Genomic DNA, 20204 nt, shown 5'->3' on the forward strand with positions numbered 1-20204 from the left:
AGACCGGAAACAACAAGATGTACATGATCAAGAAGTTGATTGAGCTGAGGTATCAGGAGGGGACTCCGATGACAGATCACTTGAATGCGTTTCAGGGATTGCTCATCAAGTTGTCTGATATGGGCATCAAGTTTGATGATGAGATTCACGGTCTGTGGCTTCTCGGTACTTTACCGGACTCTTGGGAGGTTTTCAGGATGTCTCTTTGTAACTCTGCGTCGGAAGGTGTTATTTCGATGGATTCAGTGAAGAACAGTGTTTTTAATGAGGAAGCAAGAAGGCAGTCGAATGCTAGCAGTTCGCGTTCAGATGTCTTTGTTACTGAGTCAAGGGGGAGAAGTACAAGTAGAGATCCCAAGAGAGACAAAAACAGGAGCAGGAGCAAGTCTAATAGATTTGCAAATATGGAGTGCTATTTTTGTCATAAGAAAGGGCACATGAAGAAGGATTGTTGGAAGTTGAAAAACAAGCAGTAAGGAAATCAAGAAGAAAAGGTGGATTGGGTGACTCTCACCGAAGATCAGTTTCTCATTCTTCTTGAGGGTGATGCCATTAATGTCGCATGCCAGGACACCAGTTGGGTGATTGACAATGGATCTACTACTCATGCTACATCACAGCGGGATTTGTTTTCTACCTATACTACGGGTAATTATGGTTCTGTGAAGATGGGGAATGATGCGATGGCTCAGGTTGCTGGCATTGGTGATGTTTGCTTGGAGACTAGTCTTGGTACTAGGCTGGTGCTTAAGGATGTTAAGCATGTTCCTGATATTAGGATGAATCTGATATCGACGGGAAGACTTGATGATGAGGGTTATTTCAGTTTGCACGGTGGTGGTAAATGGAAGCTCTCTCGCGGTTCCTTGATTGTGGCTCGAGGTGAGAAGTCTTCATCTTTCTATTGGATGCAGGCTAAGGTCTCCAAAGATGTTGTTAATGCGGTGGAGAATGATAATGCCATGGAGCTATGGCATAAGAGACTCTGTCACATGAGTGAGAAAGGAATGGTTGTGTTGTCTAAGAATGAGGTGATTCCAGGAATCTCTGGTTTGCACCTACAGAAGTGTTCGCATTGCTTTGCGGGAAAACAACACAGGGTATCTTTCAAGTCTTCTGCACCTTCTAAGAAACCCGAGGTACTGGATTTGGTACACTCAGATGTGTGTGGTCCAATGAAGACAAGATCTCTTGGCAGCGCATCATATTTTGTAACTTTCATTGATGATCATTCAAGGAAGTCGTGGGTATTTCCTATGAGGACGAAAGATCAGGTGCTGGGATATTTCAAGCACTTTGTGGCATTGGTTGAGAGACAAACGGGGAAGAAACTGAAGTGTATCCGCAGTGATAATGGTGGAGAGTATTTTGGACCATTTGATGCTTATTGCAAAGAGCATGGAATAAGGCATCAGTTCACGCCACCTCATACTCCACAGTTGAATGGATTGGCTGAAAGGATGAATCAGACGATTGTCGAGAGGATGAGATGTTTGATCTCACAGTCATGTTTATCGATGACTTTCTGGGCAGAAGCTTTGAACACGGTGGTTCATGTGCTGAATTTGTCACCAAGTGCTCCATTGGATGGTGATGTTCCAGAGAGGGTTTGGACTGGTAAGGATGTTTCTTACAGTCACTTGAGGGTCTTTGGGTGTAAGGCATTTGTTCATATTCCCAAGGTTGATAGATCGAAGCTTGAGATGAAGTCGCGGCAGTGTGTGTTCATCGGTTATGGTCATGATGAGTTCGGGTACAGATTTTATGATCCCGTTGAGAGGAAGCTCGTAAGGAGCAGAGATGTTGTGATTATGGAAGATCAAACGATTAAGGACATTGACAAGCCCAAAAAGCCAACTCTGATTTTTGAGGGTTTGATCGATACAGAGGCTACTCCTTCTACATCGGTTCACGGTGAGGTTGAGGTTGAAGTTCAGGATAATACACCTAGTGCAGATGCTCCCGCACATGAAGATGGTAGTGGTGATCATGGTGACGATCATGGTGAGACACCAGCTGCTGAGAACCAACCTACTATTGTTAGAAGATCCGAGAGAGGTCTTAAACCGTCGACAAGGTATGATCCTAGTGAGTATGTATTACTTACTGATGGGGGAGAGCCTGAAAGCTATGAAGAAGCTTTGGAGGATGAACACAAGGATAAGTGGTTTGGAGCCATGGATGAGGAGATGGATTCTTTTGAGGAGAACCATACTTTTGAGTTGGTGGAATTGCCTAAGGGCAAGAAGGCTCTGCTTAATAAGTGGGTGTACAGAATTAAGCATGAGGATGACAATTTGCCACCTCGACACAAGGCTAGATTGGTTGTGAAAGGCTACAACCAAAAGAAGGAAATTGATTATGATGAAATCTTTTCTCCTGTTGTGAAGATGTCATCCATTCGGGTTGTACTTGGATTGGCAGCGAGCCTTGATCTAGAGGTTGAGTAAATGGACGTGAAGACTGCTTTCCTTCATGGTAATTTGGAGGAAGAGATCTACATGGAACAACCGGAAGGCTATGTGCAAAAGGGCAAAGAAAATTTGGTTTGCCGCTTGAAGAAAAGCCTTTATGGATTGAAGCAAGCACCAAGCCAATGGTACATGAAGTTCAAGTCTGTTATGGGGGAGCATGGTTATGCAGAGACTGATTCAGAACATTGTGTATTTGTGAAGGTGTTCAGTGAGGATGATTTTATCATCTTGTTGCTGTATGTCGATGATATGTTGATTGTGGGCAGGAACATGGACATAATTAAGGAGTTGAAAGAGCAGCTCAGTGAGTCCTTTGCCATGAAAGATATGGGTCCAGCGAAACAGATTCTTGGTATGAGAATTATTCGGGATAGAGGTGAGAAGCTGATTCACTTATCTCAGGAGAAGTACATTGAAAAAGTACTTAAGCGGTTTCACATGGACAAGTCTAAAGTGTTGAGTACTCCTCTTGCTCCACACTTAAGACTGAGCAGTCAACAAAGTCCGAAGACATATGCGGAGAAGGAAGATATGGCGAAGGTTCCGTATGCTTCTGCAGTGGGTAGTTTGATGTATGCCATGGTCTGTACAAGACCGGATTTAGCCTACGCCGTTGGAGTTGTCAGCAGGTTTCTCTCCAATCCGGGATGAGAACATTGGAATGCTGTGAAGTGGATTTTGAGATATCTCAGAGGGACTTCTAATTTGAAGATTACATTTGGAGGTAAGAAGTCATTGCTTGTCAGTTACACTGATTCTGACATGTCGGGAGATGCTGATTCTAGCAAATCTACTTCGGGTTACTTGGTAACATTTGCGGGTGGAGCTGTGGCATGGCAGTCAAGGTTGCAAAAGTGTGTTGCACTATCTACCACTGAGGCAGAGTTCATTGCTGCAGTTGAATCTTGTAAAGAGTTGTTGTGGATGAAGAACTTCTGTGAAGAGATCGGTTTCAAGCAAGAAAAGTATGTGTTGCTTTGTGATAGTCAAAGCGCTATTTGTCTCGGGAAGAATTCTACATTTCATTCGAAGTCAAAACACATTCAGAGGAGGTATCATTGGATACGTGATGTGGTTGCTTCTAAGGAAGTGGAACTTGAGAAAGTTCATACGGATGATAATGGAGCTGATATGATGACGAAGTCATTACCGAGGGGGAAGCTTGAGGTATGCCGAGAGATAGCCGGAATGGCTGTTTCTTCCATCTAGTTGGAGGGGGAGTTTGATGGGTCCCTCCTAGATGGAGAGAACCAAGTGGGCATGAGACATAATAATTCTTATGACCCTTTTCACTGTAGACTCACAATAATAGAGTTTAGAGAGAGAGACAAAAGAGAGAAAGAAGAGAGAAGGAGGAGAAAACTCGTCAGGCTATTTCAAGACTGGTTCTGGAGGATCAAACGGAACTTGATCGGGCTGATATTTTGTGGGAAGCTTCTTCAGTCAGTGGGTTAGAGATTCACCTAAGGGATTTGGATTTCAGCGGTTGGATCTTCTGTTTTCTGGGTTTTAGTGAAGCTGGTCGTCACAGTTCTTCAACAGGACAGTCTTGGGTGTTTGGTAAATCCGATGGTGAGATCTTCTCTTGTTGAGCTGAAATTTGGCGGAGGTATTGTTGACTTGTTTATCTTAGATTTGTACGGTTGGATTAGTCTCTGGATGCCGGAATCCTTGTGAGATGAGGTCGTTTGGTTGCTGCCGGTTTTGAAGCTTTGTGTTGCTCTCTTGTTGTTGTTGTTTGTGTTGGAGATAGCTCTTTGAAGCTAGTGTCTATGTTCTGTTCTGGTTGTTGAACAGGGAGGACGTGGTTGTACTCACAAACATTTATATAGTGGATTGTTGAGTGGACTACGGTCCCGTGGTTTTTCCTTCTCACATCGAGAAAGTTTTCCACGTAAAAAGTGATTGTCTCATTTACGTTTCCGCTTATACTATATTCTGCCATCGTCGAAGTATTTTCTTCACAGGTTCACCAAGGTCAGGGGAACACGACCATTAGTATTTCCGCTGCGCCGTGTGACTTTCCCCAACACTACTAGTTTAGAGTAATAGGAAATTGTTTAGTTACAAAATTTTATATTTTTGGTTAAACATATTTTTTTCTTTAACATGTCAGAAAACTTTTTAAAGATTATCTTTGTGAAAAGAGATAATTTATATGATAATTTAATTTTTGATAAATTTCCAAAAAAATCATAATTATTTTAGTTTCATTTTTGGTAAGTAATAAGGTTATGCAAATATTAATTTGTAATGCTGCTATCTAAAATAAAATTGAAATGATAAATAATGGTTCACAAAAATATCATCATTTATAATTAAAACAATGCGTGTATATATATATATACACACACATTAAGCAGAGCCCATATACGTTTTCCTTGTCTTTTTATCTTCCATTTTAATAGTTTGCCTTGTAAGGTGATTCTCTTCGGAAATGTTGATCTATTAATAGCATCCACTACCTAATTTTAATATACCTTTTTGTTTCTGTTAGATCATTCTGGCTTTCCGATTCTCTTTCTGATATTTTGTTCATAGAATCTTTAAAATCAACAAACGTCAAAACAATTGCTTATAATCAGTCTTACTTTATTATATGGTATGTGCTTTACTTCATTCATATGATTATTCACTATATATAATAGTTATGTTTCATTGGTTTGTTTTGTGTGCAAGGCGGAAGAACAAGAAGGAATGAGAAAGCAGGTTGTGTTGGTTAAGCCTTTCTCGTTAGACGATGAGAAAGACTCTGAACATACAACTTCGAATCTCATACAACGTATCCTAAGTCTCTTTAAAAACGTACGGCCAGGATCCGATCTCACTAACTTCCAGGTATGTAACTCCCTCTTCTCTGATCTATACGTTTGCCACTTTTGGGTCTAATAATCTCTATCTTCCACAGATTTCAGTTACCAACAAAAGAAAATCTATTTTGTGGTAGATAATATAGTTTGCTATAAAAGGAAATATATTTTGTGGCAAATAATGAGAAAAAAATATTTTACCATTATCTTAATATATACATATACTGATATACAATGGTCTGGCTTGGTGAACAGATTTTTACTTCCTTTTTCTTATATATAAATTAACTTAATAATTTTTATTTACCGTGAAAAGCTTCCACCTCAACTGAACCTACCGAGATCGCAACTCCAGTGCTATGGCGAGATGGTCTACAGTTTGAACGGTCAAGATTTACTAGGAGAGTGTGGTCGCCGTGACAAACCAATCGAACGGCTCAAATCAATCGTAACGTGGAACCTCTCAACTCTCCGGCCATTGATCTTTGGTCTGGCCCCGTATAATCCTATCGTCGGCGAAACTCACCATGTGTCCAATGGCTACGTTAACGTTCTCGTAGAGCAAGCAAGTGTCTATACTATTTAAATTAATAACAAGTGTTACTATTTCAATGTAAAAGTATAATCATTAGCTTTTTTTTTGTTGTTGTTGCAGATATCGCATCATCCACCAGTGTCTGCTCTTCATGCAACCCACGAGAAAGAAAACATAGACGTAACGTTTTGTCAATACTTCACACCTAAATTTCGTGGTACAAAATCACAATTTATATCCTTCTTTGGCCTCCTTTTGGTAAATTATTAATTAATTTATCCCCTCAAAATTGATATAAAATTCAAATTTATTAATGTCTTTAGTGATACACATAAATATAAAAACAAAGTTAATACAAAGTGGGTCCTATTTTGAAATTGAAGGTGCGTACGTGGACGTCGAGGTCAAGGGTAAAAGAGTGGTGAAACTTCTAAATCAAAAAGAGACTTACGAAATGAACCAGCCAAGACTTGTGATGACAATTCTTCCGGTGACAGGAGCTCACTGGGCAGGAAAGATCGTGATAAAGTGCCTGGAGACTGGACTCGAGGCCGAACTGCAACTACTCTCTGATTCATTCTTAAGTAGATTCACAGGAAACAACAAGAGATCCATTAAAGGCAAGATCTTTGAATCTTCCTCTGGGAGACGACTCTATGAACTCTTTGGACAATGGGACAGGTAACAAATAAACAGAACCCATCTTTCAAATCTTATTACAAGTTACAAAACATAACTTAGTGTGTCCATAAAATGTTTTCAGAACCGTTACTGCAAAAAATCTGAAGACTGGAGAGGTTGAGGTTATATACAACGCGAGTGAAAACATTGCAGAGCTCAAAACACCCATTGTCAAGAACATGCAGGAGGTGAGTGAGAGCGAGTCTGCGATGGTGTGGAGCGAGGTCAGCGAAGGAATCATGAAGCAAGAGTGGGAGAAGGCAAGAGAAGGCAAGAGAGATGTGGAGGAGAAGCAGAGAGAGTCTCGGAGGCAAAGAGAGGCTTCTGGACAGTCATGGATTCCAAAGCATTTCTCTGTGGTTCGAGCTGGTAAAGACTGGGACTGTGTTCCATTACAGCCTAGAGTTCCTCAAGCTCCTATTGTTGTACCTCTCTGATTCATATATATATATATAATTCTCTCTAGAGGTCCTACAATAAGTAAAGAACTCATGAGAAGTACAAACACATAGTTGCAAGAGATTCTCAAGCCGCAAAAACACAAGCAAATAGATTTGTAACTTACCAGTTTATCTCAGATGAGTTCGCTTTGGCTTTTGGTGGTTTTAGCAGTCACGAAAACACACTGACCTATTTAGGCATACATGAGAGAACAGACATAACAAACTCATTAGCTTGCTTCAGCTTCCCATTGGAGCAGAGTGAGCTAACGGTTGAGTGAAGACTCTGAAAACCATTAACATAGCCTTCTTTCTCCACCTCTTTTTCACCAACATCATTGAATGACTGCAACCTTTGATAAGAATCCAAGTTTTTTTTACCAGACAGATAGAACGTGGAACTGATCTCATCAAGGATCTTAACAGCCTGAGAGACCCTTCCTTGCTCACACAGCTCCACAAGGAAGCCTCTGACTGATTCAGATTCAACTAGTTCTGCATCAACTCTGTTAATCAGCTCAATAACAGGTTCTGAAACAAGCATTTCTCTCAGGACGCTTCTCGCTTCTTCCATTCTCCCTTTCGTGCATAACCCTTTGATCAGATACAGAAACCCCAAGAAATCGGCTGAGACTTTTTTACCTTTGAACTCAGCAAACACTCTGAGCGCTTCTTCCATGTCACCTTTTTTACTGTAACCTTTGATCAGAGAACTGACCGTGAACGCATCTGGCGTTACCCTTCCCATCATTTTACGAGTTAAAACGTTCACGGCCTCCTCAGTTCTCCCTAGCTTGCAGTACCCGTCAATCATCGAATTGTAAATGAGAATGTTTGGTACAAGTCCCTTGGACATCATCGCGTCCAAGTACTTCTCAGCGTCAAGAAACAACCCTTCTTTGCATAAACTGTCGATCAAAACTCCGTAACTGACATGAGACGGGACTAAACCGATTTTCTCTAGCGAATCAAATAGACGAAGAGCTTCTACAAGACAACCTTGCTGGCAAAGTCCATTTATGAGTGAGTTGTATGTGATGATGTTAAGAATGATGCCTCTCTGTTTAGCAACAGTGCACAAATCTAATGCCTTTGTCATAAACCCTTCCTTGCAGAGACCATTGATGATGATTGTGTAATCGATAACATCCATGGAAAGGAGAGTATTTTCAACAAGTGAATAAGCATCCAATGCTCTGTGATTGTCCAACAGAGCTTTTAGAAATGTGGAAAGACATGTAACGGTTAAACCCTTTCTCCTCATAACCATATAAACTTCAATCGCAGTGTCGAAAGAACCGCTCTTGCATAAAAGCAATATAGCATCATTGAACAACGCAAGAGGGATGTTTGAACTCAACTGCTCGAGTGTCGAGTCTAGAAACCAAACCGAGTATTCCTTTCTCGCCTCCGCTAGCCTGAACTGAATGTAACAAGGTATGAGATGTGTGGATGTCTAGATACATACCTTTTTCACACAGCTCAATTAGAACCTCCGTGGCTGTTTCAAACATCTCTTTCTTGCAGAGTGCACTAATGATTCGATTATAACATACAGCTGAGGAAACCGAGCTTTTCCTCAACTCATCAAACAACTCAAGCGCCTCTTCGATCTGACCCGTTTTGCAGCATCCTTCAATCATCGTCGAATACGTGGCTGCGTCAGGAGTCAGCTCCATCTCTGGCATTGCCCTGTAAAGCACGTGAGCTTCTCCATACGCACCGATCAATAGAAATGCTTTCAGGAGAATGTTGCACATAACCAAGTCCATAGGGATGCTAGCTTCTACAAATCTACGCCTAACCTCTAAAACAGCATCAACATTCTCTTCCTTGATATAACTATCTAACAAAGTACTATACGTTACAACATCTCCCAAAACCCCTTTCGAAATCTCGTCTGCTTCGGATACTCTCCCCGCCCTGCACAGTCCATTAATCAAAGTGTTATAAGTAAGGACGCTTGGTTTAACCCCTCTCTCCTCCATATCTCCCAACAAAGCGAAAGCTCGGTTCAAATCTCCTTTCCTACAAACTCCATCTATCAAAGTCACATACACAAACTCATCCACATCCATTCCCATGCTCAAAACACTATCAAACAATCTAAACGCCTCTTCAAGTTTACCCCTTTTGCATAGTCCTCTCAAAAGAGCAGTGAAAGTGATCAAACTCGGTTCTATCCCCTCTTTCATCATCTTCCCCAACAACCCAAACGCCTTCTCGAACCTTCCTTTTCTCGAAAACCAATCTATCAGTATAGAATAGCTAACCACATCTCGGATTATTCCCTTCTCCACCATCTCCCTATCTTGGATTAACGCATCCATCAATGCACCTCCTCTAAGGTACCCATGAATCCAGTTACTATAGAAAACGCAATCAAACTCAAACCCTTCTTCTTCTTCACCCTCCAGTCTCCTAACTAAACCCTTAACTTCATCAACTCTACCTAACTGACAAAGAGCGGTGACAATCGTAGTATAAGTCACAACGCTCGGCGATAAAGCTTCTGACTTCACAGCAGTCTCGAAGAACCCTAACGCAAGCTCCGGTTTACCGATCTTGCAAAACCCGGAAACCACAGCGCTGGAGACGAAGTTCACTTCCTCGCTCGTCGTCGTCATCATCTCCAAAACCTCGACGGCTTTCTCCATCTCTCCTCTCGCGACGAAGCGGTGGATCAGCGAGGAGAACGACGAGGGGGAAGGAAACGCGCCGTGGCGGTGGTTACGGTGACGTAAGCAATCGCTGAGAATCGAGAGAGCCTTGTCGGGATCGGTGAATCCGCGGATGAGAGAGTCCAGCGTGCGGGTATTGGGGAAAAGGGAGGATTTCGAGATCTGGGCGGTGATGAAGTTCGCGGCGTCTTCGTATCTGTTGAGATTGAGGAATGCTCGTGAGACGATCGAGTGGATGGTGTGGTTGATTGGGAGTTTGTTGGAGTCTAGCTGAGAGTAGAGGTGGAGGATGGTGGTGAGCTTGTGGCGACGGTGGAGGTATCGGAGGAAGGTTTCGAAGGAGGTTAGGGTGGGGGAGAAGCCGCTTTTGAGGAGGGATTGGAGAGAGAAAGAAGGACGAGGAGGATGGAGCTTCATCGAGGGGAAATGAGCAAAAAGGATTCTCCTTTAGCTAATTCGTCATTTCAGAAGAATGAACCATGCGGCAAAGAAAGTGGCTGCCGCAACTAACCGGTCTCATTCTGACTAAACCGGTTCTTTTCGATCACTTGGTTTAGCCATCAAATTGTTAACCATCAAGAAACTCCAAGATGAACCAGCATAGGGCAGTGAGACTCTGAGTCCCGGAGCTTCATCCATATGGTCGGTCCTGAACCAAACCCCAAACCTAATTGAACATTGAACTAGAAAATTACATATAAATACGTCCCAACAAAAATATTTTAAACTCTCAAATTTTGTTAAAAAAAGTTTGTCAGAAATCTTTAATAAGTGATAGGAGCCATCACAGCCATATTTTAACATGTTCACGTTTGTAAGTGAATAAGTGAGCAACGCTTTTGTTTGTATATGCACAAACCATACTAATCACCAAGTTATTTTCTAATTAACAATGGCAATTATCAATATATATATGCACAGCCTTTTAATCTAAAACAAGAGCAAAAATATCATATATATTATAGTAAAAGTTCTCAACTCCTTGTGCTGCGTAAACTACTAACAGCTCAAATTACAACATCATCATAAACCGGTCCACTCTTAACCAAACCATGAGTAAAGAAAACAATAACCAATTACTTAACCAAAAATCTCTGCTTCTAAGTTCTTTCTTATACTACTGCTACGCCTTAAAAAGTAGAGTAGCCCTGTCCCATTAAATAGACATCAAGTACCAGAGGCAATATCAAATTCTTCAGAAAATTTACAGTAATATGCGATTCAATCCAAAAGATAATCTGGAAGTGTTTCGTTCCAGTTTCAAGAATTTGTGTCTGGTGGTTCTCTATCTCTCTCAGACCACTGTGCTCGTGTAGTTTGGGAAGAGTCTGACCAGTTTGTTAACAGAATCTGAGTGGAACTTCCTCGCGAATAGGTAACATGGACGTCTAATTCCATTCCATGTACAAGGCCAATGCAGCTCATCTCCACGCTAAGCAAAATAAATAAAGAAGAAATGAAGAAGAGAAACATATCACATTTTCAGTGTTTTCAAATACGGTAGAATCAAGCAACGTACCTTGCCAACGCTTGTCACGTGCACGCTCATGTCGTCTGACTGCAAGAAACCAAGGAGGGAAAGTATATATCAGATAAGCAACTACCTGTCTATGTTTGCATGATAGTACAGTATAACATGTTTAATTGATGTGATGAAAAGAGTGTTGTTGGAGACATTACCGTGATATTTTTCAGGAACTTGAGTGAGATATCGCGAGCTCTGTATGTCTTTGGATGCCATCTACGCTCAGACCAATCAACATACGTGACTGACCAGTTCGATATTCCTCCAGGATCAAGCATCTTTTAAGAAGAAGAAAAAAAGTAAGAATTTCATTTAAGGGACTAGAATCAAAGTTGTATAAGACATTGCATTAATTCGATACACTCACATGGAAGAATGTAGGCAGGTAATGTTCATCCGCAATGCAGTTCTTATTTGCTTCTACCCCAGGCTGCAAATTTTGTAAGAAACACAGATCAGGAATAGAGTAAGTTAAGACAAAACTGAAACTTCTCTCGAGTTTAAATCAAAAGCTTGGTGACTTCTAATGAAAAGGTTGATCAAAGGAAAGCTGAACTCACTCTGCAATATTGGCGGAATTTTGAGTAGTAGAGATTATCAGCCATCACTATCAAAGCGTGTTGACGCTTCATTGTGAACCACTGCACCCAAAGGACAGAAACCAGATTTACAAAACATCATTCCTATACATATTATCAACATTTCATAACCAAACAGAACATTCCACAACTCAGGGATTAAGTTTACCTGAGCACCCTTTCTGAAATCTATCTTGGGGATTTCAGGTAACATGTGATCCATGTGTCTACCAGTCCCATGCGGACCAGGATCCTCAAAACTTGATAGAGAGAGAGAGAGAGAGAGAGAGAGAAAAGCAAGCATTAGTATTTAATAATGGCAGAAAGATATTAACAGTTTCTGAGAGTCCGTTATTTTACCTGTCAATGAAGCTGACATTTCCGTGAATCAAATATCTATAGGTGTAGTCAAACGTATGCAACGGTATGCAGCTGCAAAGTTAAATAATAGAGCTGTAAGTAATATTAGGGGGATAAGTATCACCCCTTGGGGAATTCAAAAGGACCTTAACTAATATATAAAGGGTTAGGGTCAATCCACTAATCACCAATTGATTTTAAGTTGGAAGCCCGTAATTAAACCTGAATCTAATAGATAAAGTAGTTATGTTTTGGTGCAGATTCGATACATTCATGATGACTCACCTCTCAGAAAGAAGAACAAAGTGTTGGTTATCAGGATCTTCAAGAGCGTTTGCAAGAAGCCTTCTCTCAGCATCAACCATAGAGATCCTCCCCCAAGTGACATGATCGCTGTGAATCTCACGGTCTGAAAAGTGACGGCTGATGTGAACTGGTCTTAACCTCGACGGATGTATGTAAATTGAGAACCTCCCTTCTTGACCCTGGAGAAACTTATCCCAGAGCTTCTCGAATGGCAAAGTACCAGGAGACAAGAACATGAAAGCTATCTTGGATCTAGAGGTCAGAGCAGGACGCATTCTGAGTATGTCTCTGATCACAACACGAGCAGCGACTTCTTCGTCAGTGTGTTTTCTGACGTGAACGTCAAGCCATCCGGAGAGCGCAGCTTGGCAGCCTCTGGTGGACAAACCTTCGCAAGCGGGGCTCTTCACGCTGTGCTGTGGGTACATGTAAGTGCAGATTAAGAGCACGCTTGTGATGCAGACTAATAGAACGATCAGTAAGGGCTTCTTTAGAGAAGACCGAGTTCGTAGAGGTAAGTGCAGGTTCTGTGTCTCCCCCATTTGAAAGCTCGAAAGCAAAAGTTTGGATCTTTTTGGAACTTTCTTTTACATTGATCTAAAACCTGAAGATGGAAATGGAGTAATTTAGAAACAATTGTATTGAAAGCATGAAACTTTATGACTTTTAACACAACTCTCTTCAGAAAGAAGCAACTAGAAACATTGAAAAAAAGAACCACACGTTTGGTTTACAAGGATTTTCAGACAAGAAAACTCTGCTTTCTAGGGGGGAAGCAAACAGCACGTTGTTATATGTGAATTACAAAAGAGGAAACTCATACTATACACACATAAAGTATAAATTAATTTGCAAATTCGATTTAAACAGAAAGAGTAAAGTCAGAAGCATTCATTTATCAGCGAAGGGAATGAATGAAGATTTGAAGAGTTATTACAGTACCTGTAAAAATTCGAGCAGGATCCGATAATGGGGGAGTGCAAAATGGGTTGAAGAAACAAAAATAGAATCTTTGTCGGAACCCAGATCTCAAAAATGAAAGTTTGATGATGTACCTTAAAGATATCGAAAATTTAAGAAGGACAAGCCAAGAACTTTCAAAGAAAATAAATCAGGCCAAGTGTTTATATGGATGAGATGTTACTAGAAAAAATAAACTCTTCTAATTATCTTTTCTGCTCTAAACAAGTAAACACTAGACTTTTCTGCTCCCCCAATCATGGCGGAATCAGAAGAAACTAGAGATTAGAAAAAAAGAAACTCAAAAAGTTTACTATCTAGGCTTAATAATGTAGGCCCAATAAGCCTAGGCCCGTAATAGAAAATTAAAGCAACTAACCAACCCAAAAAATCTTGAAAACCCAAATTGGTCGAGTTGGTTCAATCGTTCCGACCACGATTATCAAGCGGGGATTTTGCAAATGCCAAGTTCGAATTATTTTAGGTTTGACCCTAAAAGGCTAAAACCTATAAGAAAGGACATGATACCGACTCGGTATAACCGGTTGAGTGGTCGGACCAGTTCGACCGGTCAAACCGAGTTTTTCTATTTTAAATAAATATATATATATAATCATATTGTGTAACCTAAATGTATTTTACATATAATATATTCTATGTTTTCTTTTATTAATTAGGTAACTAGCTTTTGACTCGTTCTCTTTTATTAATTAGGTGCTTATTCTTCGATAAATTTATTGTTTATACTCATTATGTTATAAGTTCATATGTTTTCAGGTTTGACATTGGTGTGTCTTGTCAATGTGATTAGCCTTCATTTATTAATTATGTGATTGTATTTTTTTTGGTGTTTTTATTTAGTTTATTTGGTAAATTAAACAGTGAAGTATTGAAGGTTTAAGTATATTTGTTGGTTTTATTAAATTATATTATAAATAATTTTTAAAAGTTGTGTTCAAAATTTTTATTGAGATTTTTAATACAAATACAATATTTAGACAAACCAAAAAAAATAATGAAACCAAGTTAAAAAGAAACACTCAAAATAAGAAGAATGTAGAAATTAAAAATAAGAACACATTTTTAAAAAAATTTATTTAGCAAACCTAATTAATGTTAATAAATGGGGACATTTTTTATTAAAAAAAGTTGGCACATCATAATGGACTTTTTCCAATAATCCAAGCCCATATGTGTATATTTAATAAATCTATTTTATTAAAACATGAGTGAATTTTATTTAATATCAAATATCTTGTTTGACGTAAAATATTTTATTTTGAAAAGATAGATTTATTAATATAAATAAACATACTAATTGGTTTTTTAGTTTATAAATAAACATGTCAAAATAGTTGAAATAATTAAAAATTACTAATTGACGAATATGCTATATAACATATTATTTTATTTTATTTAATATCTAAAAACAATATGAACAACCAACAAATTATAACAATTAAAAATATTGATCTATCATAAATATTATATATTACAAAATCAAAAACATTTTTTTTTTTTGGAACACACAAAATCAAAAACCTATACCTATATTGATGTAAGGGATATTTTCATATATAATGTTTTAGGGTCCAAATGGTGACATAGGGAATAAAGAAGAATAGTCAATTTTTACTCATTCTTTAAAAATTACAACATTTATGGGGAATGAAGACATCGTGGCGGCAAGCGGCAGAGATGGAAACTGGAGGCCCTAGAGGAACATTTCTCTCGATCTTTGCCTTCTTGCTTCTTTCTGTAACCTGAGTTTCATAAAGATCACAACGCTTGTTCTTTACAAAGTATTCGGGCACAATCATAGGGAAGAAGAGGGAATATTTCCAGAATTGTTGGAAGATTCTATAATAAAAGGAGAAGAAGAAGACGTATTTTGCTTTTAAGGCAAACCGGAAGAAACCCTAGAGGGATATAGATATAATAAAGAAGAAGGAGAAATTGGAAGATCAAAACATAAAAAAAAATGGAAGATCAATAACACGGGAATGTTGAGACTTGAAATGATTAGGGTTGGAAGTAATAGGTTAGTAAATGTATAAAACTAATGTGTTTTGATTAGTAGATAAAATTGTAATTTTTTTAGAAAAGTCAGGACCAAATTTTATTTGTACTCCTATTTTAATAGATTAGATAGATACACAATAACCATAAGTTGAGTTATATATATAGTTAACAAGTGAATATTATATCAACTGAAATTGATTAAAAAAAACAAATGGTTGACCATTTAAATTACATATTTATTTATTTTTATAGCTAAAATTTTTAAATTTTATAAATATGGCAAAATAAAAATAGAATATGAGAATCAAAAAGAAATCTTTTAAACATTTTTCTTTGAAAAATAGAATTAAAAGAAAACCAATTAAATAGTAAAATTTAAACATTGATTATGAAATATTGAATTTTAATAACAATTGAAAAGACATTAATTAAATGTTGATTTCTTTTGAATCGGGTTTTGAAGTTGAACCGGATCACTGGTTTTACCGGTTTTTTTTAAATTTGGGTTTTAAACCGAACCGGACTCGGCTTCTTCGACGAATCACGGTCGGACCAGTTCGACCAGCCGGTCCGGTCCAGTTTTCAAAACACAGCCTATAAGACTTGTTGTCTTATTCCCCGCTTAAATCAGTTAATTTGGTCTATGTTAATCTTAATTCTTAAAATACAACATTTAACAAACACTAATTGTCTCAGTTCTTAAAGAAATATATCTCTATTGATAAAAATAAGATTATTAAGAGAGAGAGAGGAACAGAGTAATGGCGACCACATGAGCTATGATGAAAGCTCCAGTGAGATAGAGATTACCGGATCATCGCTGAACCATGAACGCATCCTCAATATAAGCTAACACGAAATATGGTGTAACCGCCATTGTTAGAAAAAAAAGCTTTGACTCTTCTTCTTACGATTTTGTCTTTTTGAGTTGTTCCTCAAAATCTTGGTATGTTTTGTATCAATAGTGGTATTCAATGCTCAAGTCACATTATTAAATTACTGTTTTAACATCACACACTGGTTTTTAACATTATACACTGCTTTAATGGAAAACGTTTTTTTCTTGACCTATTATATCGGTCAGTGTTTTGATGAAAAAATGTTTTTAAAATCTTAGCAATATAAAAAAGTCCATTGCATCGACGGTCGGACCAGGTAAAATCAAGAAAATATTCAGGTGGATAAAAACTGGGTTTCGTTGTAATTTGCACATAGAAAAGATATATAAGCTTAATAGATGATAAGTAACTGTCCCTAATGTCTAAAGCAGAGATTTCTCTTTGTGGATCATCTTCTAGACTTAGAAGATGCTTCAAATGCGGTAGTAACTTCTATGTCGACTGCAAATTCCATGGTATAGTAACGCTATCGTGCAACGACAACAAGAAATTGTGTCCTAACAATGTTGAAGATGCAAAGCTTAATGGATGGCATCAACTTCATGTGTGCCAACACATGGAACAGATGGTTGAACGTTCTTACGAATGGATAACTTGTCCGGGTTAGGGCGCTTTTGATACCAACTTGTAATGCCCCCATCCCGGCCGTGTAGGCCGCAGACAAAGCCTCACGCCACTCGGTCCACACACTGACCGAACCTCACAATTTTTCACGCTTTATTATAGTGTCGCCTATAAGGCGAGACTAACTTAGACCTTAGCTTAAGACTACCTTAATCATTCCCTAGCTTATATCATTTCAACTTGTGCGCAGCAGAATAATATCTACTTAACCATTGGTCTAAAACCAATATAATATTTGTCTGGTCGAATCACCTCAGCTAATGGTTAGTATACTCAACTACCAGCTAGCTCCAAGGTCGATCCTGAACCTAAATCAAGTCATACAAATCTGAGGTTCCATTCCCCTAACCATTCTATCTAGATCTATGCAACATTGCTAGATCATACCTTTGCCACATCCACAGAGCTTGTTAGCTCATTGTCCCAGCTGACTTAGCTGTTTAGCTAGCTCATCCAGCTAGCTGAGCTGAACCACTTCACTTGAGGTTGCACCTACTCTTGTCCAGCTGATCGAGCTGCGAGTTAGCTTCGCCCAGCTCCCCGTCTACTCTTCCAGCTCTCTCATACCTGCATAAAACTCTCCCCTAGGTACTCAGTCATTCAACCAACCATATCCACTGACCAAGTAACCTTTGGGAAGTCTTCAATGATAAATGACATGCATCTTGCTCTTCTCAGCTCGTGCATCATCCTTACACTTTGTAGGATATGATACCAAGTCCCTCTCATGGACTAACAATGCTCACCGGATCCTAAGTCAATCAACCCCCCCCCCCCCCCCCACATGACTCAGAACTGATGATGAGTCTTCACACTTACCCAACCGGCCATGGAACTATGTCCCAATCAAACCGATCAATCTTGCCCCTACAACCGATGCATCTTTTGATCAATCATATCAGACACCTTGGTCCATCATCTATGGACCAGGTCGTTCATCTTTACCCATGATCAGATCACACACGGCCTTCCTTGAATAATCACACATAGGCTCAATACTTATGGTACGCGCCACATAGTACTAGCCATACGCTTCTTCATAGCTTGCTGCTGGTTCCAAACGAATTGGACCTTACCCTCCACATGGTTCCTCTTATACTAGGACCCCATGTGGTTTCTCCATGAGCCGGATCAATGATTCACACCATGATCAAACCCAACACCAATCCATGATCAGCCATAGATCACTATCCAACGTGTAGCATCTAACTATCATCCCACATGGATGAATTAGATCAACAATGATCCGATCCTTTCCTCAAGGTCTTGGATCCTTATAATACATCACAATACATATATAAACCGATATCCTAGCAACAGATCTATAAAAGCATGGTTCATATCCTAAAAGCATATCTCTGGCCCAAAAATGACATACTCAAATAAATTCCTAAAAACTAATTAAAATTCATGTAAATTCATGATAAATCCCCACTAAGATATTCCCATAATCAAAATCCAACAAATCCTTCCAAAACTATTAGATCTCGACCATGTCCAGTCCGGCCAAAGGCCAAGGACTATCTTGCTGAACCGGCCAAGGCCTTGGTTCAGTGCCTCCATGTAAACATAGTTTACATCACAATATATGGACTTCAAGGGCCGTGCCTTACTTGGCCTCAACCGCACCACAAGTGACAGAAATATAAACTGGAAAGTAATTATAAAATCGGTTACCTTATTACTTGATCTCTCTAGATCTTATGCCTTCCCTTACCATGGACGTTCCTGCTCCTCTTGCACACGCCTTGATCAAGTCTTATCATATACTTCCAGTAATGATAAGATCCCTCCATGGGATGCACCCATCTTCCCTTCCATTGATCTCCCATGAAACCGGTTCTACACTGCATCCACCTTCAAGCCCGTTCATGCCATTGAGAGTGGAGTCCGGCCTTCTCCCTTCTCTCCTGGATATTTGTGTGTGTTCCCAAGACATAGATGAAGCCTAGGGCGTGATCATCCATGATCAAACACCATCACAGGGTCGTTCCCAACTCCCATGAAACTGCCTTCCCACACACCTCTACCCTTAAGGCTATCTTGGCCATAGGAAGTGGAATTCGGTCATCCCTTTTCTTCCCTGACTATTTTGTGTGTGTTCTCAGGCCCTGTAGGATGCTATGGATGTTATTAACACGAATCAAAACCCATCAAAGGGTCGTTCATAACTTCCCCTTTGATCTCTCCCAAAACTGCCTCTTTATGGCCTTCAAACCACTCTTGGTCTTGGATGTTGAATCCGACCAACTCTCTGCCTTTTCTCTATTTTTATTTGTGTTTCAGGGTGTATGAGTAAGCCCTGGCGTTCCTGCAAAGCCACAGAACTGTCCTCCTTTTATAGGAGAAGGGGTGGTTACTTCTTAACCATTTCATCCATTCGGTTTGAATTCTGGCCATTGATTTAATCAATGGACCAGATCACACCCATTCGCCTAAAGCAGTTACCAGACGTCCTGAGCCTGCTCATCCACTCCTAGACATGTCAAACTGAAGCCCACATGGATTGCCCATGCCCATGGTCTGACCAGAAGAGCCCACCGGTCCATAGCCATCCTTGGCAAACCAACCAGCTCGGTAACCGTCCAGACCTGACCCACTGGTCCGAGACCTGAACACTCATTCCAGATGAGCTGAGCTGATCCCCAGCTGACCCAGCTGAGTGAGATAGTCCATCCAGCTCAGGGAGCTGACACACTCTACTTGAGCTCCTACCGAGCTTCGTCTAGCTGGTTGAGCTTCTTTCTTGCATGGCCTAGCTGCTAGACACTTCGTCCAGCTTGCTTTCTTCATCTTATTCAATCCTTCTAAGTCCCTTGGTCTATTTCCAGACCTAGACTTAGTTTTCCCTTGATCCATGCTGACTTACACTAGGTGAGTTACCTCCGAGCTTCCACGAGCTGACTGAGCTTCACCATTGCATCGTCCAGCTACCGTAACACTCGCCCAGATCCTTTGAGCTTGTCTCCGCCTTGTCTTGGTTAAGTCTCAGCTATCTGACGCCCTTAACCATGCTAATGGACCATGATACACTTGTCTTTAGGTAATGTGACATGACTGGTGGTCTGTTCGGACGATCCTACCCAGGATCGGGGACACTACAAGTCTCCCCCACTTGTGATGGATTAGTCCTCGAATCCAGTGGTGCTGATACTTGAAGCGCCCTAACCCGGACACTTGATCCAGTGAGGTTCCTCAGGTTCGGCCATGGCTTGACTAGGCCGACCAGTCAGTTTTTAAGGTCTGATTATTCTAAAGTCAAATTCGGACAATTCTGAGATTCATAAGATAGAGTCTATATGCGTTTTA

The 20204-nt window shown here is 39.9% G+C and overlaps 3 protein-coding genes across 4 annotated transcripts; 1 reads left to right on the top strand and 2 right to left on the bottom strand.

The window, feature by feature from the left end:
* The first annotated feature begins 4819 nt into the window (after window positions 1–4819).
* LOC106401078 (oxysterol-binding protein-related protein 4C) lies at window positions 4820–7096 on the top strand. 2 transcript variants are annotated; one of them, XM_013841516.3, is made up of 6 exons: window positions 4820–4895; window positions 5154–5312; window positions 5601–5849; window positions 5940–6036; window positions 6203–6500; window positions 6583–7096. In XM_013841516.3, the coding sequence occupies exons 2-6, from the start codon at window positions 5172–5174 to the stop codon at window positions 6935–6937; spliced, it is 1140 nt and encodes a 379-aa protein (XP_013696970.1). In that variant the 5' UTR covers window positions 4820–4895; window positions 5154–5171; the 3' UTR covers window positions 6938–7096. The 2 variants fall into 2 exon arrangements, with proteins under 2 accessions (XP_013696970.1, XP_013696969.1); XM_013841515.3 differs by having other exon boundaries at window positions 4865–5076.
* On the bottom strand, window positions 6509–10198 carry LOC106401077 (pentatricopeptide repeat-containing protein At5g57250, mitochondrial). The gene is given in 3 exon segments (XM_013841514.3): window positions 6509–6971; window positions 7066–8315; window positions 8317–10198. Coding segments are annotated over 2 exon segments (2907 nt in total). The 5' UTR covers window positions 10039–10198; the 3' UTR covers window positions 6509–6971; window positions 7066–7130.
* Window positions 10199–10544: 346 nt separating this feature from the next.
* LOC106402023 (glycosyltransferase BC10) lies at window positions 10545–13632 on the bottom strand. The gene is made up of 9 exons (XM_013842655.3): window positions 13333–13632; window positions 12370–12994; window positions 12085–12156; window positions 11894–11984; window positions 11707–11787; window positions 11514–11576; window positions 11302–11424; window positions 11141–11179; window positions 10545–11053 (listed from the first exon to the last, which is right to left on the bottom strand). The coding sequence occupies exons 2-9, from the start codon at window positions 12930–12932 to the stop codon at window positions 10916–10918; spliced, it is 1170 nt and encodes a 389-aa protein (XP_013698109.1). The 5' UTR covers window positions 12933–12994; window positions 13333–13632; the 3' UTR covers window positions 10545–10915.
* Window positions 13633–20204: the final 6572 nt, after the last annotated feature.

The sequence above is a fragment of the Brassica napus genome, chromosome C9, assembly GCF_020379485.1.
Source record: "Brassica napus cultivar Da-Ae chromosome C9, Da-Ae, whole genome shotgun sequence".
Classification (NCBI taxonomy): domain Eukaryota; kingdom Viridiplantae; phylum Streptophyta; class Magnoliopsida; order Brassicales; family Brassicaceae; genus Brassica; species Brassica napus.

Coding starts and splice junctions, on each gene's coding strand:
- LOC106402023 (XM_013842655.3), bottom strand. CDS start 12,932: ATGGGGGAGACACAGAACCTGCACTTACCTCTACGAACTCGGTCTTCT. Junction 11,425..11,513: donor ACCTGCCTACATTCTTCCAT/GTGAGTGTATCG, acceptor TCTTCTTAAAAG/ATGCTTGATCCTGGAGGAAT. Junction 11,180..11,301: donor AGTTCCTGAAAAATATCACG/GTAATGTCTCCA, acceptor GGTTTCTTGCAG/TCAGACGACATGAGCGTGCA.
- LOC106401078 (XM_013841515.3), top strand. Junction 5,850..5,939: donor TTAACGTTCTCGTAGAGCAA/GCAAGTGTCTAT, acceptor TTGTTGTTGCAG/ATATCGCATCATCCACCAGT. Junction 6,037..6,202: donor CTTCACACCTAAATTTCGTG/GTACAAAATCAC, acceptor TTGAAATTGAAG/GTGCGTACGTGGACGTCGAG.